Genomic DNA, 19,606 nt, shown 5'->3' with positions numbered 1-19,606 from the left:
TTGAAGTGACCAATTTATTAATTTTCTTTTGAGGGGTTATTGCCAGGCGTGTGGGGTAAGGAAACTTGCCCAAGGTCTCGCTCTGCCGGGAAGCGAACCCAGGTCTCCCGCTTGCGAGGCAAGTGCTCTAACCATTGAACTACAGGACACCCAATTCTACAACATCTCAAAACTTTCAAAGACACAGAGGAACAGCCCGGGGGCTGCTTTAACAACAACAACAAATTACATTTGTATAATGGGGCAGAGAGGCTGAAGGCCCGACCACCAATTGTGGGCTGGGCTGGGCTGAGCTGGGCAGGGGCGATGGAGCCCGCTGAGCGGAGGGACTCATTAAACAGGTCATTGCGGAGTTAGCAGATCACAGACGTAGGGAGGAGTGAGGCCGTGGTGGGCTTTGAAAGCGCGGACGAGGATTTTGAACTCTATTCTCTGGGGGATGGGGAGCAAGCGGAGCCGGGCGAGGATGGGGGTGAGAGGGTCATGGAGCCCGGTGCGTGCCAAACACAGAAGTAATTATGAGAGGAAAACCCGATTCCTTGCTCTTCGTTCATGAAGATTTCTAAGAATATCTAAAATAACCTTATAATTCACAACAGCTTATTATTATAGTACAATAGCTGTGTAAGATTACAACGGTAACAGAGATAGAGGTTCAGTCCATCCGATGTTTATCCGCTCGCCTAGATTTGATTCCCACCAATCAATGAATCCATCAATAAATTGGGTTTGTATTCCTTTTGCCTTTCATCCTTATTGAAGCGGGCCACCGCACTCTGGCCCTGAGGCAAGTACATGAAGGTGTCCACTTCTCCGCCGTCCATGCTCGGCTTCTGGAAGTGGATCTCCAGCAGATCCTGCAATTCCTCGGGATCCATGATGTCCGGGATTTCCGTGAGCAGGACGCTTCTCTCACACACAGCGTTGGAGAGCTGAGGGGGCAGAGGAAACGTGACTCAGTTTCGACGAGCAAAAGCCCACCGCACTCACACAAAGGAAAGGTTATCCAGTCAGTCACAACACAACACTCCAGGTGAGTATCCCTGAACCCGCAACCTTCTGCTTCCGGCGGTGAGAGTACTACCAATCCCCTCCCTCACCCACACCCGGCCCCAGAAGGATAATATAGACCGTAGTTAGATATGAAAAATCATACCACCAGCCTTGGAAGGGTAAAGGATTCAGATGGGACTAACCCACCCAGAGAAGACAAGAAAGTCACCTTCACATCAACGAGTTCACCATTGATGAAGGGGGACACCCTCAGACGCATTTTCTTATCCTTCGAGTCTCTCGAGTTCCCTCGGAACTCCACTTGGTGAAACTCTTTCTTGGTCAATCTTTCAGCGACTGAAAAGGAATTGGAAATGGTGACTTTGCGACCCGCTCCCGTCCACGAGAAAAAAGGCTTAATAAAGGAATTGGACAACCACTTGCATTTATAGAGCGCCCTTGATGTGGGGTAGAGTCTCAGAGTGCTTAACAGTGGCGGAGCCTGACGCAAAGCTGGGCGGAGGGAGGTGTCCGATTCATAATAATGATCCTTGCATTTGATAGAGCGCTTTATCGTGTCTTTGAGACGTCTCAAAGTACTTCATAGAATATACTGTAAAGTGAATTGACTGTATTTTTTTTTGCGGCTGTTGGAAACACGGCAGCCAATTGCACATTTTGCCCACAAACTATACAGTCAATTCCTGGGGGACTGATGGATTGGAAAGTGTCTGTGGTCCACCAAGCCTCGGGGGGGAAAGTGAGTCATACGGCAGCAGGTGACGAGGACTTGAAGACCGTTTGAACGACCGATCGAACTTTTACAGAGGGAAAGCGCGATGGATGATTCAACCTGTCCCCGAAGCATAAAATTCCGCAGAAGGGTCGGTCTTTCTTTCTAACAATCTTACTTCCATCTTCGCAAAACGCGATCACCACATTGCCAGAATCTTCCAGAAGGTCGATGCTCTTCACCTCGCCTCCCGAATTCCTCGGGCGGCTGAAATGCAGCTCCAGCTTGTCCAGCAGCTGGTCATCAGCAAGAAGCTTGGGGATCTCGGACACGAGGATTCGTTCCTTACACACGCAGGTCTGAATCTGTGGGAACATTCCCTCCTTTGTTACACTGAACAAAATCAGGATTACTCTTAACAACTACAACAAACTCCATCAGGACTTTGAGCTCACAGTCTAGGCCGCGCTGGGGGTGGGGGTGGGGGGTGGGGGAGCGCTGTATTGGAGGTGCCAATCTTCGGGTAAGGTACTAAACTCAGATCCCGTCCGTAGCCGTTGAGGTGGACAATAAAGATCCCATGACACTGTTTGAAGAGAGAAGGGAGTTTCAAAAATCCCCGCAGATAAAACCAGTCAGTCAGTCACTTCATAGCTTTTACTGCGCGCGAGCTAGCTGCTGCGTTTGTCTACAGATTCAGTCACTACACTTTGCACTGAACCCTGCGCAACGCCTTGACGTGTTTGTGTCAAAAGCAAAAATTATTGTTATTTTCGAGGCTCCAATTGGTAGCTGCGAATGCCATACCACCACCTCGTGGCCCAGCCTGGAATTATCACACACAACGCCCCCCCCCCCCCCCCAACCACCCCCACCCCCACCACATCTTCATAACTGACGTACTTCCTTCTGACGGCGGTTGTCACTCAGCTCTACACTTACCTCAATTTGTTTAAGCATTGGCAGTTCAATGGGAAGAGCCTTGATTTTAACGTGGCAGTCCTCGATCTCAACCACGTGCTCTCCCTTGTCCACAATGGTTTTGGCAACTGCGTTTTTTTCAGGGAGGGAAACGAGAGGGGAGATAATTAAATGGCAAAACAACTGACCCAACAACAACAACAACAAGATTCCATTTATAGAGCGCCTTTCACGTCAGGAGGACGTCCTCAGGGGAGAAATGAGAGGGGAGTGAAGGCTCGGTCAAAAGGCGAAGGCACTGACCCAGAGACACGAACAGCGAGACACCAAAGCGTTGCCATTTTCTCACTGATCTTTCGGAGCTCTTTACCTTCCTTGTCCTCAAAGGTAACCAACGCACACCCCCCGCGGACTGGATAGTGGATGTTTGGCTTCACATTGAAGTCCACGTTGCAGGTTTTACCTTCCTTTGTCTTTCCATTGAACACCAAGGGTCTCTTGGGCATAGAGGAGGAAACCTGTAGTCAACAACAAACAAACAACACATTACGTTCGTACAGCGCCTTTCACATCCGGAGGATGTCCCAAGGTGTTGGACAGTCAAGGGTTTGGGTGCGAATCAGGAGATCCTTATTATTATTATTATTATTATTATTATTATTTATCCTGGTCTCAATGGACTTTTTTTTAATAAATAAAATCAAATGATGAAAGAAATATCGCCTTTCAAAAAAGCTTCAAGGCGTTTTATACCAGATTACGATCAGGACATGAATCCTTAATTTCCTCTGCGAGGTAAGTCCTCTTCCAGTGTGCATTACATTACATAACATGTAGGAGCAGGAGGAGGCCATTCGGCCCTTCGAGCCTCTGCCCCGCCATTCAATCATGGCTGATCTTCTAATCTAACTCCAGCTAATAATCTAACCCTGCCTTATCCCCATATCCCTTAATCCCTTTTGCAATAAGAAATCTATCTCAGTCTTGAATATGTTCAAAGACTGAACGTCAACAGCCCTTTGGGGTAGCGAGTTCCATACATTCACCGCCCTTTGAGTGAAGAAGTTCAGTGCGAAAGGGCTGCCTCTGATTTTAAGGTTGTGACCCCTGGTTTTAGCTTCTCCAACCAGGGGAAACCATCTCCTACTATCTACTGTATCATACCCTTTGATGATCTTATAGGCTTCTATAAGATCCCCTCTAATTCTTCTATATTCTAGAGAATATAGGCCCAAATTGGTCAGCCTATCCTCGTAACTCAACCCTTTCATCCCTGGTACTAACCGAGAAAATCTACGCTGCACCCCCTCCAAGTACATCCTTCCTTAAATAAGGAGACCAAAACTGCACACAGTATTCCAGGTGTGGTCTCACCAGGGCCCTATACAGTTGCAGCAAGACTTCCCTACTCTTATACTCTAAGAGGATTCTGACTAAAGGTGAGAGTGCTCCCAGCTGAGCCAGGCTGGTACCCGATTCCCTAATAAACTAATGGAGACCGTATATTGTGTAGTCAACCTTTGAGCGGTGTCTCCCCACCTTACCTTGCTCTGTTGCTCTAGGCCCAATCTCTCCTCCTCAAGTTTCCGTAACTTGTCCCTCAGCGCTTGTTGCTTCTCCGCCAGCTGGGTGTTCTCCAGCTCAACCTTATCAAGTTGCTTCTGTGGATGATAAGAGGTATAACCACGATGACAACATCGAATTGCATTATATGGCGCCTTTCACATCGGGAGGACGTCCCAAGGTGCTGGACGGTTAAGGACTTGCACCCAAGCTGGACGTTGGAATCAAGAGGTTTGGAGGGTGGGGGTGGGGGAAGGGATGGAATTGGGAGTGTGGCTGAATGCGCGGTCAAAGATGAAGGTCTTGAGACCGGAGACAGGGCCAGAGACCCTGTTAGTAACTGGAAGGAAGGCAAAAGTTCAGAATTCCCAACGTCGGAATGTCCACGTCGAAAGGGAATATTCCAACAACAAGAGCAGAAGAATGAATACAAAGCAGAGATGTCCTCACCTGAAACACTGCGCCCTGGTTGTCTTTTTCCAATTGGTCGGTGTCTATTATTTTCTGAAGTCGTTGAATTCGATCCGTGTATTCCTGGGTCTTCTTTTCCAGTTCGAATTTCAGTTCCTCTAAATCTATTTTGTCCTTTGAAACATCCTGGTAGTGGGCCTGATGTGGAGTATACATCACCCATTGTAATAATATAATAATAATCCTTGCATTTGATATAGCACCTTATCAAATCATCGTCGAGACATCTCAAAGCGCTTCATAGGATACACTGCAGTGTAGTGTGCATATTTCGGGCAAAACACGACACCCAGTTGTGCACATAAATTCCCACAAACATCCGTGGAGTGAGTGACTGATTTTATTTAGGGGATTGTTGGCCAGGACACTGGGGGAAGAGAGAGAAATTCCCTTCTCTTCTTGAATAGTGCCGCATCCATCTGGACAGGCAGATGGGACCTCAGTTTAACGCCTCATCTGAAGGACGGCACTTCCGACAATGCAACACCCGCCCCCCCCCAGCGCTGCGTTGGAGCGTCAGCTTAGACTATGTGATTCCAAGTCCTGATGTGGGGCTTGAACCCCCAACTTTCTGACTCAGGCGAGAGCACCACCACTGAGCCACGCCTGACAACAAGATCCTAACCCTTCATAAGATTATTATTAATTGTAATCACAGTCGGTTTTGATTATGATACAGCGCCTGTAACATCTCAGCAAGCGCTTCACAGTGAATTCTGTCAAGTGTAGTGACTGTCTAGTTGTGGGCAAACACAGCAGGTGATTTATTCCTACCTTATTCTGTTGGATTTCTTGCCTGACTGTCGACAGCTGCTGTTCGAGAGACTGGATATTTGTAAAAAGAAACACAAAACACACACTGTGACTCTAGACGCTGTCAAAGAGGATGCCCGTCTCTTGGCTCTTCTGGCTTCACTGCAATAATAAATATGTTTTTTTCTTGCCCCTTTAATTAATAAGAATAATCCTTGTACTTAATCCGGTTACAGCACGTGTTATACTGGAAAGACATCCAAAGTGCTTCACAGGATAATAATAATAATAATAATAATATAATAATAATAATAATAAACCTCGCATTTGGTATAGCGCCACATCACGTCTTCGCGACGTCTCAAAGCGTTTCACAGAATATACTGTAAAGTGAATTGACTCTATTTTGTGGGCGAAACCGTCGGCCAATTGCCCACGTTTTTATCAAACGGATTATTTACCCCCGGAAAGCAATCCGCTGATCGACCAACAAGCGGGTTTTTACTTAGCGCTGGTAAACAGACGCAGAGCAAGGAGACTTGCCTCAGGTTTCTCCCGGGCAGGGAGTCGAACCCAGGTCCTCTCGCTCGACGAGGAGTGGGCGCCAACCATTAGAGCCGCGGGACTCCATTCCGTACAGAGCAGTGGAGTCCTGTAGCTCAGTGGTTAGAGCACTCGCTTTGCAAGCGAGAGACCTGAGTTCAATTCCAGGCAGAGGGCGAAACCTTGGGCAAGTTTCCTTACTCCACACAGAGCCTAATAATAATCCTCCAAAACCCAAAACAATAATAAATGGGTCATTTTCAATCTACGACACTTTGTGGGACATTGCTGTGCGCAATCGGCCGCCGCGTTCGCCCACAAATATACAGTCAATTCACTTTACAGTGTGTTCTGTGAAGCGCTTCGGGACGTCCTCCCGACGTGAAAAGCGCTCTATGAAATGCGAGGATTATTATTATTATTATTATTATTATAGAGCAAAGACTTTTCAATCCAAAAATAAAGATGAATGTCTCACCTCTTCCATGACTGGAGATGTCTTCTTCGCTGCCCCTCTGTTAGGCCCTGTCACAGAATCAGACATATGTATCTTAAGAAAAATGTGGATTAAGTTGACTGGGGGGACATTTAAACCGCTGTGTTATTTAACCAGTGAGACCTGGGGGTGTAACACAGCATTTCCCATTATGTGGAGGAGGGTATAGAGTGACATAACGAAGACATATAAGTTATTTAAACATTAAGTAGGACATTTGCTACGATTTTAAAGCTTGAGTTTGTCACATCACTTTACCTCTCTTTAATGTGAAAAAAAAACCCTATCCACCCGGATTCTCGGGGGGAAAAAAGCAGGTGGGGGGGTGGGGGGGAGGGGGGGGGGTGTGGGGGTGGTGGGGGGGGGTGTGGGGTGTGGGGGGGGAAGGAAAATAAATAAATACCCTCACTTTATAAAGAAGATAGAAGCAAAATCCAGAGGAAGTGGAAACAGACAGAGATAACCTCTGGTACTGCGGAGTCCTTTTTGCGAAGCTTTCGCTTTCGATTCGTTGGCGATGGTTTCGCATTCACATTCGTTCAACGGCGCAAAACGATCCGAAAAGAAAAAGAATCCCTTTTTTTTTCTCGAAATGCACACAGTGCAGAGGGTTTCTGAAGTCCCACCTGAGTGCGCGATCTCCACCCGCAGCGCAGTGCCAAACGGTTCGAATCAACGCAATGGTGTCCCCATTTGCGGGTTACGCGCTCCACGCAATTCGGTGCCACTCTTCGCACTTTGTGGCTTCTTCTTCAGGAAGTTGGAGGGACGCGCATCTCCTGAAGGGAACACCACCCACACAGCCCTCACTCGGGGCCAAAGTGGCCTCAGTACTAATGACAACAGTGGTAAGAATGGATCCTCGCGTTCCATACAGCGCCGCTCACGTCTCCGAGACGCCCCGAAGCGCCTTTCGCAGGACACACCGTACACCGGTGGGCGAACGCGGCGGCCGACGGCGCACAGCACTGTCCCCCCCCACGAACAGTCGCGGATTGAAGATGGCCGATTTATTATTGTTTTGGGTTTTTTTTTTGGAGGGGTTATTATTAGGGGCTCCGTGTGGAGTAAGGAAACTGGCCCGAGGTTTGGCCCTGACTGACCCCCCCCCCCCCCGGGGATTGAACTCGGGTCTCTCGCTCGCAAAGCGAGTGCTCTAACCACTGAGCTACAGGACTCCACAAACTCCAACCCTCACCTTTCCCTCTCAGTGAAATAATAATAATCATCCTTGGGTTTGATGCGGCGCCTTCTCACGCCGTTGGGACGTCTCAAAGCGCTTCGCAGGATAGAACGGCGAGAACTTGGGTTTATACGGCGCCCCTCCACGCCGGACGGCGCCTCAAGAGCGCTTCGCGGTAACGGATCCCGGGGTCGAGCAGGGGGGAGGGGGAGGGGTGACCAAAGGCGCGGTCGAAAAGAAAGGTCTTCAGGCGAGACCTGAAAATAGGAAGAGAGGGGGCGAGGCGAAGGGAGTGAGGGAGTTCCAGAGCCTCGGGGCGTAGTGGCTGAAGACACGGCCGCCGAGGGTGGAGCGGAGGATTCGGGGGAACAAGGAGGCCAGACCCGGTGGAGTGAAGGCAACAGGCACTGCTGTGAGAAGAGGGGGTCAGAGAGGTCGGGGAGTGCAGAGATTTGAAGACAAGAGTGAGGATCTTAAAGTTGATCCTCTCATGGGACAACAAGATTTCATTTATAGAGCGCCTTTCACGTCGGGAGGATGTCCCAAGGTGCTGGACAGTTGGGTCGGGACCCAAGCGGGGGGGGGGAATGGTCAGGGTGAAGGGAGGGAGCGAGGAGGGGGTAGAGAGTCGAGAGGAGCTGAAGGTACGGTCGAAGAGAAAGGTCTTGAGACCGGCCTTGAAGGAGGAAAGGGAGGAAGCGGCAAAGGCATTGGGGGATGGAGTTCCAGAGCCTCGGGGCTGAGAGGCTCAAGGCCACCGATGGTAGGACGGTTGGGGCGGGGGATGTGGAGCAGACCGGAGCCAGAGGAACGGAGGGTACGGGCAGGTAGGTAGGGGTATGATAGCAGGTCGGAGAGGTAGGAGGGAGCGAGGCCCTGAATGGGCAGCCAGTGCAGTCTGGCAAGGACTGGGGTCATCGAGGATTACCCGATGCTGTTGTTGGGGTAATGTTGTTGTTGAAACATCTGAACGTACTTCGCAGCATTTTCTGCAAAGTGCAGTGACTGTTTGTAGGCAAAACCTGTCCGGTGTCATTGCTGACCAGCGAGCGGTGCTCAATGATAAACCTGAAGGCGCTGACTGCACTCTCCACTCTGGGGCAGAATGTTGTGGGCGCCCCCGCCCTGTGCCAGCACTGTGTCGACAGCGGCCTTTCCATCTCCAGAAAGCCTCTTAAATACCCCACAAAACAATTTGAAATAGAGACGGGAGCTTCCCCCGGCACCCTCACTCCAAGCATCTTTGAAGTAACGGTTCATTAACCCGCACGGCTGTTTATGGGTCCTTGCGTGAAACACACTAGGAATCACACTAATGTTTCTCTCTCGCGTACACCGGTGAAGAAAGTTCCCGGCAGTAAGAAGTGCAGCCACCGCACACACACACACACAGACACACAGACACAGTGAACAAATCGAACGCACAAGGCGTCTTTGAAAGGAATATTTATTGGCAGAACATTACAGATTAGAATCGGAGTTTCTGGAAAAACCATTTGTTCTTTCCCGTCTTGTACCTGTAAGTCAAAAGGGGGGGGAAAAAAAAAGTAAAATTAAAATATTTTAAACCGCGATCAGCCTGTGGACAATCGCTCCCACAACCGGCCACTCGAGCTAACACTTCACCCGCAGCGAGTACTCACGCTGCGGGGGACAGAGCAAGAGTACCAGTATACAGTGTGGACACTCCAGTACACACAGTAATAGTTCCATTACACAGCGATAGAACTATCGTGGACAGCAATCCTCCCACGTAGTGATAATAATCCTTGCATTTGACACAGTGCCTTATCATGTCTTTTGAGACATCTCTAAGCGCTTCACAGGACATTCTGTAAAGTGGGTTTGACTGTATATTTTGTGGGCGAAACGCGGCCGTCATTTGTTCCCAGCGAGGTCCCACAAACAGGCGTGGATTGAGTGACCGAATTAGTTATTTAGGATTTTTTTTTATTTTAAAAAGACGGAAACACCTGAAAGCTGATCAGAACAGACTTAAAATTAAACCCTCCCACACGTCCCCGAGCTGTGGGGTCTTTCTTTACCAGCCGACGGTTTACACCCCAGCCATCGCTCCATTCACGGGACTATAGTGACTGCGGGACTTACCTCTCCTCAAACTTAACCTTGGCTTCCCGTCTGGCTTTGCGTTTCAGAGCAGGATCCCTAAAGACATCCTTGTTTACAACGGTCTTGTCCAGAGGAATATCGACAGAGTATCTGAGGAGAGAAACATAGAACTCGATCAGCATCACAAGCATCACCCACAAAGCCAGTTTTCTGCCAGCAATAGAACAGATACACCAAAAGGCACTTTGTGTGGCCGGTCTGTTTATCCCCTCGGCCTGGGATAATTTCATTGTCGTCGTATTTCTGCAGATGCGAAGGGATATTAAGCCGTTTAACGCTCTTGGTTGTTGGTGAGAGATCAGTCGGTTTGAGTGACAGTGCTGTCCAGAGATGCATCCACCCTGCCAGCTGATGGTTTCAAATCTAGTTTAAACTCCCTGCAGTTTAATATCTAGGCCATCTCTCTCTCTCTCTCCCTCCCTAATCCTATTACGGTCCACCTGGTTGTCCTAATAAAAGAATCCCTAGCCCAAGAACACCGAGGCAATGCTCCAAATCATCCTATGGCTCAAAGTTGACCAGTGAGCGAAGCTGGGACTCTCCAGGCCTTCGTGGCTCAGTAATGACAACTAATGGCTGTGAGCTCGAACACTGAGCGCTAAGTTACCTGGTTGGCATCAGGTGATTGTAGTTATACACTTTCACAAAGGACTTGATCTTGGACCTCTTGGCCACCTTCTTCTTGCCCATCCTGGCTGTGACCTTGCGTGGGTACCTGTCGATACCAGCAACCAGGGCGTGGCTGTAAGGCCTGTCAGACGTCCCATCATCGATGTTCTGAAATACAAACGGGCGAGATTTGACTTACAACAACAACAACTTGCAGTTGTATACAGCGCCCCTCACGCAGGGGAGTGTCCCAGAGCGCTTAACGGCGATGGGGCAGTTGGGGCGGCTGTTTTGGGACGACCATCGCCGAGAGTCCTGGCGGAGGTTGCCCAGGCTGGAGCAGAGGGAGGCAGTGATGGTGTCCAGGAGAGCGAGGAGGGAGGTGGCAGAGAAGGACTGATTGGGAGTCGCGGAGGGTGAGGAGTGATCATCAAGAACTTCCCCAACTCTTTAACAAAGGCCACACTCACACTCACCCACCCACCCCACCCGCCCGCTCGCTCAGTGACTCACCTTGACGATGACCCCTTTGCGCCCAGCGTAACGGCCGGCAAGCACCAGAACAACTTTCCCGGGTTTCATAAATTTACCCATTTTCTGTAACAGATGGAAGGAAAATACACACATAATGCACAGACTGTCACTAAAGAGAGAGAGAGACGGAACAGATTTGTGAGCAATCTTCCTTTCCAAACATGCAATGCCACGGCGCAGGTCTGTTTGCACACCGACATATAACATTTGAATGTGTATTGTATATATATTTTATATGCAGTGTATACAGGAAACACACAGTATATGTAAAATAGGCAATGCACTTTCAAAACAAATCTCCGAATGGGGCTCAAAAGCAAGTGATTGCAACCTGTGGCATTTTTACACACAAATGAAATATACCGGAATAAAACCCCACACACGGTATAAAATCGCACACGTCACGTGTATGAATCGTGCCGGTGTAAAATCGCACATGAAAAATATATTTTTGAAAATGAGATGCAGATTATACACCACACCCGTATATTTTGCCCACAAATATACAGTCAGTTCACTTTGCTGTATACCCCGTGAAGCGCTTTGAGATGCCTGGAAGACGTGATGAGGCGCTATATTAAACGCAAGGATTATTTATTTATTATTATATTTACCCGGACACACACACACATAATATACCGCGACATAATACAATCCTCGCATTTCACATAGCGCTTTTTACGTCTCCGAGACGTCTTAAAGCGCTTCACAGAATACACTGTGAAGTGGAGTGACTGTATATTTTTGTCGGTGTTAATTGTGCACGGCAGTGTCCTCACAGACAGTTGTGGATCGAAGTGACCGAATTATTATTATTATTATTATGATTTTTTCCTTGAGGCGTGTGCACGGAGTAAGGAAACTTGCCCGAGGTTGGTTCGCCCTGACCGGCCAAGGCTGTGAGATGAGTACTCTAACCCCTGAGCTACAGGTCTCCACAGATATAAAGTATACCCACACGCAAACATATACACACACATATATACATATATGTGTACATACACACACACACACGCACATATATATACACACACACATTTTTTATGTACGATTTTACACCGGCACGATTCATACATGTGGCATGTGTGATTTTATACCGTGTGTGTGGTTTTATTCCGGTATATTTCATTTATGTATACACACACACACACATAGGTGTATACACACACACAGATGTAACACACACACGATATACACCTGTATGACCTGTATGACATACACACACAGCATAGACAACATAGATATCACACACAATATACAGATATAACACACACACATGTACACAGTTACAGCACACACACACACATGTACACACAGTTATAACACACACACATGTACACAGTCATAACACACACATGTACAGTTATAACACACACACATGTACACACAGTTATAACACACACACATGTACAGTCATAACACACACATGTACACACAGTTATAACACACACACATGTACACACAGTTATAACACACACACAGACACATATAACCCCCCACCACAGGTTGATAAACCAGCGCCCATTAATCGGCACAGACAGAGCAGAGCGCGTGGAGCCGCGAGTCATGTTAAGTGCAAACAGTGATTAAACCCCTCCCCCACACAGACCCCCTCTCCCCTCCCCCCACACACAGACCCCCCACCCCTCCCCCCCCACACAGACCCCCCACCCCTCCCCCCCCACACAGACCCCCCCACCCCTCCCCCCCCTCCCCGGGACCGGGAACCTGGACCGACGGGACCGGCGGAAGCGCTGTGTGGGCCTGACCGAGGCCTTGAGTCAGGCTTCATACGCCCCCCCTCCTCCCCCCCACCCCCGGGGGCCCGATCCCGCCCTCCCGCCGCGAAATAACCCCCGGGGCCCCGAGACCGGAAGCCGGGCCCCCCCTCCCGGGGCGCGGCGGCGCGGCTCGGGCCCCCCCGGGGGCGGATGGCCGGGGATGGCGGCGGGTTACCGGCTGCTGCTGCTGCTCTGATGGCCGCCGCTCGGGGTAAAGGAAGTGCGGCTCCGGCTCTCCCGCGCTTGACGTCAGCGGCGGTCGCGTCACATCCGGTCCTCTCGCCCCGCCCCCCCCCTCGGGCACGTGACTCGCAGCCCTCCCGAACCCCACTGTCTGCCCGAAGCTGATCGGTGGCGACAGCGCCGCGGGGAATCCACGGTGTCCGCTCAGTGGTGACCGGTAATGTCATCTCGTCGGCGATCAATAATGTCAGCCCAATAGTCATCAACAGTGTCATCCCCATAGTGATCAATAATGTCATCCCGATAGTGATCAATAGAGTCATCAATGATGTCATCCCAATGGTGATCAATAATGTCATCCCGATAGTGATCAATAGCGTCATCAATAATGTCATCCCGATAGTGATCAATAATGTCATCCCAATAGTGATCAATAGCGTCATCAATAATGTCATCCCAATGGTGATCAATAATGTCATCCCGATAGTGATCAATAGCGTCATCAATGATGTCATCCCAATGGTGATCAATAATGTCATCCCGATAGTGATCAATAGCGTCATCCCAATAGTGATCAATAGTGCCAGCCCGACAGTGATCAATAGTGTCAGTCCGACAGTGATTAATAGTGTCAACTCAATAGTGATCAATAGCGTCAGCACGAGAGTGATCAATAGTGTCAACTCAATAGTGATCAATAGCGTCATCAATAATGTCATCCCAATAGTGATCAATAATGTCAGCCCGAGAGTGATCAATAGCGTCATCAATAATGTCATCCCAATAGTGATCAATAGTGTCAGCATATAAAGAAAGTGTCAACCCAATAGTGATCAATAGTGTCAGGACAGTCATGATTAATAGGGGTTGATCCGGGCTATTGCGGAGAGCGCGGGGGGGGGGGGGGGGAGTGGGGTTGATCGGGGCTATTGGGAGGGGGGAGAGCGCGGGGGGGGGGGGGGGAGAGGACGGACCCGATGGGCCGAATGGCCTCCTTCTGCGCTGTGCAATCCTCCTAATGATCCTCTGTTGATGCGGACGTAGAAGTAGTCGTCTCCAACCACTCAGTGGCGTCGATGAGCTGCGTCGACCGCCCGGAGCCGCCAGCGAGAGAGCGAGAGAGAGAGAGCGCGAGAGAGAGCGCGAGAGAGAGAGAGCGCGCGGGGCGGCAGTGCAGCTTAACAGGACCGTATAAATTTCGGTGCCGTTCCCGACCCATTGCCTCTCCCAATATCGTACTCCCTTCGCCTTCCCCCCCCCCACCCCCCCCTCCCCAATCCCCTCCCCACCGCCCCAGACCCCTTTTACTTTTCCGAATGCCCCCCTTCTCCGAAAGCCGCCTGTCCCGGGGCGGGTCCTAACCCTGATAAATTTACACGGAAATACAATTTTTTTATTTTCCGCGTGAAGGGCACTACACAAACGCAAGTACTTGTCGTCGTGTTGTCGTGTTGTCGTCTTAGGAAGCGGACGTGTTTTCCAGTGTGTCCGGGAGTCTGGTTTCGTAAACAGATCGCCTCGTTCCTCCGACCTGTTGAGGCTTACGTCTCATCCAGCACCTCCCAGAGCCTCACGTGGTTCAGGAAAATTGATCCCGACTTTATTTATTTACAGCCGATTCACCCCCACCCCCCCCCCCCCCCCCACACAAGAGATGATCCACGAACATGACAGACACCAGAGAGATGACCATCGTAGCCCATTCACTGGAACCCCCGGAACCAAAAAGCGCAACTAAAAATGTTCCCGAGTCAACGGATTTGGGGAGATTTTGGTGAAACCGCGTTCGCTTGGAGTCCAATCCCTCTCACGTATTGAGCGCTCTTCCGTTACCTGCCGATGGCGATTGAATTGGCGCAGCGATAAGTGGTCTCGAATGTTATTTCCAATGATACGATCGGCACTCGTTTTCAGACAATAGCGGCCGCGTAACCAACCGCACAACAAAATCAACACCGCCCGAGTCTGATGAATATTTAAACTTCTTGGCTTACAGTTCAGGACTACTCGTCGTCTCTCTGCTTAAAAATGCGGCCTCCCCCACACCCCCCCCCCCCAGACCCCAACACACTCCAGTCTGCACTCCCCTTTGCAGTATCAACAACAAATTATTTATGCGATGCCTTTCAAATCGGGAGGATATCCCAAACTCGTTTCCCAAACGAAACGCCCTCTTTTCTTAAGGCGTTTCGTCCACCTGTCATGGCAATTATCTCAGTTGCAAATAATTCACCGACGAATCAACAGTCACTACACTTGAAACCCGCTACCCACGAAGCACTCAGAGACACCTTGATGTTTAAAAGCTCTGTGTTGTATTATTTATTCACTTCCTATCAGTCCATTCCCCTTTGCAAAGTAGATTACACTCTTTCTGTTGGGCTCTCTCTCTCTCTCTCTCTCTCTCACTCATTATTATATTCATTCATTCATTCCCTCTGGAGGTGGTGGCGGAGGTGGTGGAAACTCAATACTAACCTTGAACTGCAAGCCGAGAAGTATAAATATTCAATCGCTCTATCAGTGGTGTTGGGTTATTTTTCTTCCACAGGGATACCTCTGCCTGTGGAAGAAAAATAAAGGAACCAGTATCTTCAGGAGAGAATGCGGAGAAAAACAGATGGAAAAAGCGCCTTAAAATATATTTTATTTAACACGGTTGCACAAGGTAAACAGAGAACACCATGGAAAGTAATGTCCTTGGAACTCAGCCAACTGAACTGACTCATACCTCCAACGCTCTCAGGGGATTCAGTGTGTGTCGCACATCAGACTTTCCAGTGAGCACTCCATCCTCACGTACCTTCTCTATAGAGGCTGTCGCGAGAGGATTAGCAGAGCAGGTGATGGTGACCCCGGTCAGTCCAGTGAAACCTGCTGAATGGACTTAGTCGCAAACGTGGGAGAGAGCCGAACATGCGATGGCAACGCTCAAGCAGCAACAGTGGAAAGCACAAACAACTTACATTTATGTACAGTTCACGCAGATAGCGCCTCAAGAGCACCAATAAAACGAGCATTTAATAGAAGAAAATACCGCGGTGGAATACGGGCCTTGATGAATTCTGTACGGTGTATCACAAAGAAGTCGCAAATAAGGGAGGGAGGGGAGAGATGACCGAAGGTACAATTAAAGAGGAAGGTTAAAGAAGTGCAGACGGGAGCAGTGATTGGTGTAATGAGACTGGATTAGAGGGACTTTGTTGGGAGCACAGGAGTATTTATCCCGACGCTGAACTGTAAAGCAGCACTGCCACCGGCTCGATAAACATTGCACTCACCAGCTCTGGCATCCGAGCAAGCTGCTTGGCAGCTGAAAAGAACTGGCAGGTCGAGGAAGTCTTTGCAGTCCTCGACATGGCTGATATCGAGTGTCGGCTGGGAGAGCTCGCGCGGGCTGGGGCGGATAATCGACAGCCGGATTAATAACGTGTCGAAGTGCGTCCATTGTCATTGCGCCGAAGAAAGAAAGACCAGTGCGGGCGCAAGAGAGATGCCGGGCCTTCGAACGCTGTGCTCAACTCCACATGGGCTCCCGGTGACACTTTTATCCCGATAAGGACACGGGCCGCGTGGGCAGGAGGCCCAGACGCCACAATGGGCTGTGATACAGTTGGACTCACATCAGGGGACAGGGGACGACGCCATAAACATTTTCAACTCTGCCGAGAAGCAAGAGGTCTTCCCGGCCACCGTGCCCCGAAACCCCGGAGCACTCTCCCTCTCCTCTCCTCCCGCACCCTCAAGTCACGCCGTGAAGACGCCTCGAAGGGTTTCGCAGAATACACCGCAAAGGGGACTGACTGCGCATTGAATAGGTTACACACACTGTTTTAAGATCGTTGCCTAGATTTTATTAGTGCTAGACACACACTTCCCGGTACTTCATTAAGTTTCAAATACAGTAAGATCCACTCCATATGAATGCATGATCACACGACGATAAATCCAAAATATACATTTGTATACACAGACCTCACTCCCAAGTAAACAGACTTTAAAACTACCCCCAAAATTGGCACAATCTATATGGTCTTAAAACACAAGGCAAAGAAGACAGTATTAAGTATCCATGGACATAGGTAGAAGAAAACGTATATATTAATGTCTGTACAGAATATTCTCATCGCCTGGGGCTGGAAAGAGAGAGGAAGGTAAAAGAATTCTGTTTTCTGGTAAATATCGCTCTACAATATTTATTTTTAAGACAAAAGCAAATGACGGTTAATAACAATAATCCTCGCATTTGTTACAGCGTCTCGTCTTCCAGACGTCTCAAAGCGCTTCACAGAACATACTGTAAACCGACTGTATATTTTTGTGAGCGAAATGGTTGTTGAACACGGATGGTTTAACTGAGAAGACGCGAATGAATGCCGAGGATCACGGCGCACACTCCCATTTCATTTTTGTAACAGACTTACTGAACGCAACCGTGGATTTCCCAAGACGAAATGATGAATTACTTCATAAAAAGGTGTGCATTTATTAACGGGAACCATTCAAAAGAACTTCGACCCCCAGAGAGAACAGCTTCTTTCGATTGACTCAATGCTGGGTTCCTCTGGTGAAACTGCAGCACTTAACATTGCTCTGTCAAAGAGCCGGCGCAGACTCGATGGGCCGAATGGCCTCCTTCTGTGCCGTAACATTCTATGAATCTATGGAAAAAAAACCTATAGCCCCGGGACTGAATCCAGTCAGTCTCCAGCGAGTCACTAAAAACACCCAATCTGCATTTCAAGATTTTAAACATAAAAACAAGCAGCAACTTCTATAAATAAATTTAATAACATAGACAAAGGCGGGCAAGCCCTCAGCGACGATAGATTTGTTGAACTATATATACATTCTGATTCAGTCAGCTTTACCTTTGGAACGGATCACAGAGTTTTACTCGCTGAAGCCGCAACCCCATTAAACGCCGCCGCCGCCGCAAATCTGAAGCGCGACGTACAAAATCTAACGCAGGATTCTACCCACTTTCTGTGTGTCATTCAGAAAAAGTCGGGCGTTAACTCCAGAGTTTTGAAATCTTGTCGCTCTGTTGGTTGGATAGTGCCTGAACTTATTCAGACTATATGTAGCACGCACAGGAGATGGAACTAATGATCAATGATTAGTTATGCACTTAAACAGCGATTAAGACACATATGGTGTGCATATTAATGTGTTTATAGTGCAAATATGGGAATTATAGAACGACAGCAAATTACATTTGTGTAGCGTCTTTCACGTTGGTAGGAAGTCCTAAGACAACTCCATTTTGGGAAGGGCAGGAAATATAAATGAAAGTGGTTTGGATATCAAAATACATCTGTGCTATTTATAACTTGGGATGGACGTCTTAATACTACAGATCACAGAGACCAACAATGATCAGGTATTAATAATAATAATCCTCGCATTTGATACAGCGCCTTATCACGTCTTCGAGACGTCTCAAAGCGCTTCACGGGATACACCGTAAAGCGAATTGACTGTGTTTTTTGTGGGCAAAATGTGGCAGCCAACTGCGCACAGCAGCGTCCCCACAAACAGGGGTGGATTGAGTGTTCAAATTTTTATTATTTTTTTCTTACCGTACAACACACTTATTCCATAGACTTCAGAGAGGGCCAGGAAAGATGAGACGACCACAGCGGAATATCGAATTACTGATTTTCTTCTTAAAAAAAATTCCTGCAACACTATTCTTTACACCTAAACACCGTATATATTAAGACCTATATATATATATATAATTTTAAATAAATGTGACATTATACACAATATTTCTAACCACGGCTGAAGTCCCTGACAACAGCTGTGTATGTAGTGATTATAGTTGACAGCAGGCCCTGACGGCTAAGATTTGAGAGATCCAGTCCAGACACTAAAAGAACAAAACCCACCCACTGAACGACATGACATCTGCGTCTTTCCGTCGCTTGATTGCAGATTACAACAGTGCGCTTAGATTTCCTGAACCAGTGACCTCTTAAGCTATGCGGTACCCCCAAAGTGCAAAATCCATTTGGCTCAGGTTAGCGCAACACCATCTTGAGCGGGAAACGTGCCCGGGAAGCAAGAGATTTAGATTCACTGAAGCTACTGGGATCCGATCCTCCAAATCCGTACAAGTTTTTAAAAACAACCAACAAAAATCTGGACTACCCGGCTTGTGCCAGAACCTGGCGGGGCTGCAGTCGGCAAACCACAACTGAGTGCAACAGGCAGCCTGAGGCGTGTGCGGGGAAGAGTACTCGAAAGCTGTGTGTTTGATCTTGTTGAAAATCCATATCTGGATCTCCCACATTAAGCCCCGAGTTGCGACGGTGGATGTTCCGATGCCCGATGGCAACCCAGTGGGGCTCTGGGCCAGTTTATTTTGTCAACGGTAACTTTGGCGTGACTCAAAGCCAAGTTGCCCCTTCTGGAGGGAGGGAGGGAGAACAATCAGCCAGGTTGTTCCTGCAGCCAGATCATGAGCCTCGGAACAGAGCCCCTGATAGCCTTCTTACTGTACAGTCTGTATAGAGGGCTAGGGGTGGGGAAGAGGGAGTGGGGGGCAAGAAAAACCCTTCAAAACACAGAAACAAACGAAACAAACAAAAGGGCCGCCATTCAGCCCATCCCGATGAACATTGGAACAGGCATCGCTGCCCGAACACAGATAAAAATCTGACAGAGAAGTAACTGATTGATGGAGCGAATACACAGAACGGGTCTGG

The 19,606-nt window shown here is 48.7% G+C and overlaps 2 protein-coding genes across 3 annotated transcripts; both read right to left on the bottom strand.

The window, feature by feature from the left end:
• ifi35 (interferon-induced protein 35) lies at positions 1-7,223 on the bottom strand. Of its 2 annotated transcripts, none has more exons than XM_042343377.1 (10): positions 7,101-7,223; positions 6,456-6,504; positions 5,456-5,506; positions 4,661-4,819; positions 4,192-4,308; positions 3,018-3,165; positions 2,669-2,775; positions 1,905-2,091; positions 1,223-1,350; positions 1-932 (listed from the first exon to the last, which is right to left on the bottom strand). In XM_042343377.1, the coding sequence occupies exons 2-10, from the start codon at positions 6,462-6,464 to the stop codon at positions 684-686; spliced, it is 1,155 nt and encodes a 384-aa protein (XP_042199311.1). In that variant the 5' UTR covers positions 6,465-6,504; positions 7,101-7,223; the 3' UTR covers positions 1-683. The 2 variants fall into 2 exon arrangements, with proteins under 2 accessions (XP_042199311.1, XP_042199310.1); XM_042343376.1 differs by lacking the exon at positions 7,101-7,223 and adding an exon at positions 6,883-6,972 and having other exon boundaries at positions 6,456-6,502.
• Positions 7,224-9,092: 1,869 nt separating this feature from the next.
• Positions 9,093-12,927, bottom strand: rpl27 (ribosomal protein L27). Its single transcript, NM_001292847.1, is given in 5 exon segments — positions 9,093-9,173; positions 9,766-9,876; positions 10,394-10,563; positions 10,909-10,992; positions 12,886-12,927. Coding segments are annotated over 4 exon segments (411 nt in total). The 5' UTR covers positions 10,990-10,992; positions 12,886-12,927; the 3' UTR covers positions 9,093-9,124.
• Positions 12,928-19,606: the final 6,679 nt, after the last annotated feature.

The sequence above is a fragment of the Callorhinchus milii genome, unplaced genomic scaffold (assembly GCF_018977255.1).
Source record: "Callorhinchus milii isolate IMCB2004 unplaced genomic scaffold, IMCB_Cmil_1.0 Scaffold23, whole genome shotgun sequence".
NCBI lineage: Eukaryota > Metazoa > Chordata > Chondrichthyes > Chimaeriformes > Callorhinchidae > Callorhinchus > Callorhinchus milii.
Note: the sequence above shows the minus strand (reverse complement) of the source record. Positions and strands in the feature narration are given on the sequence as shown.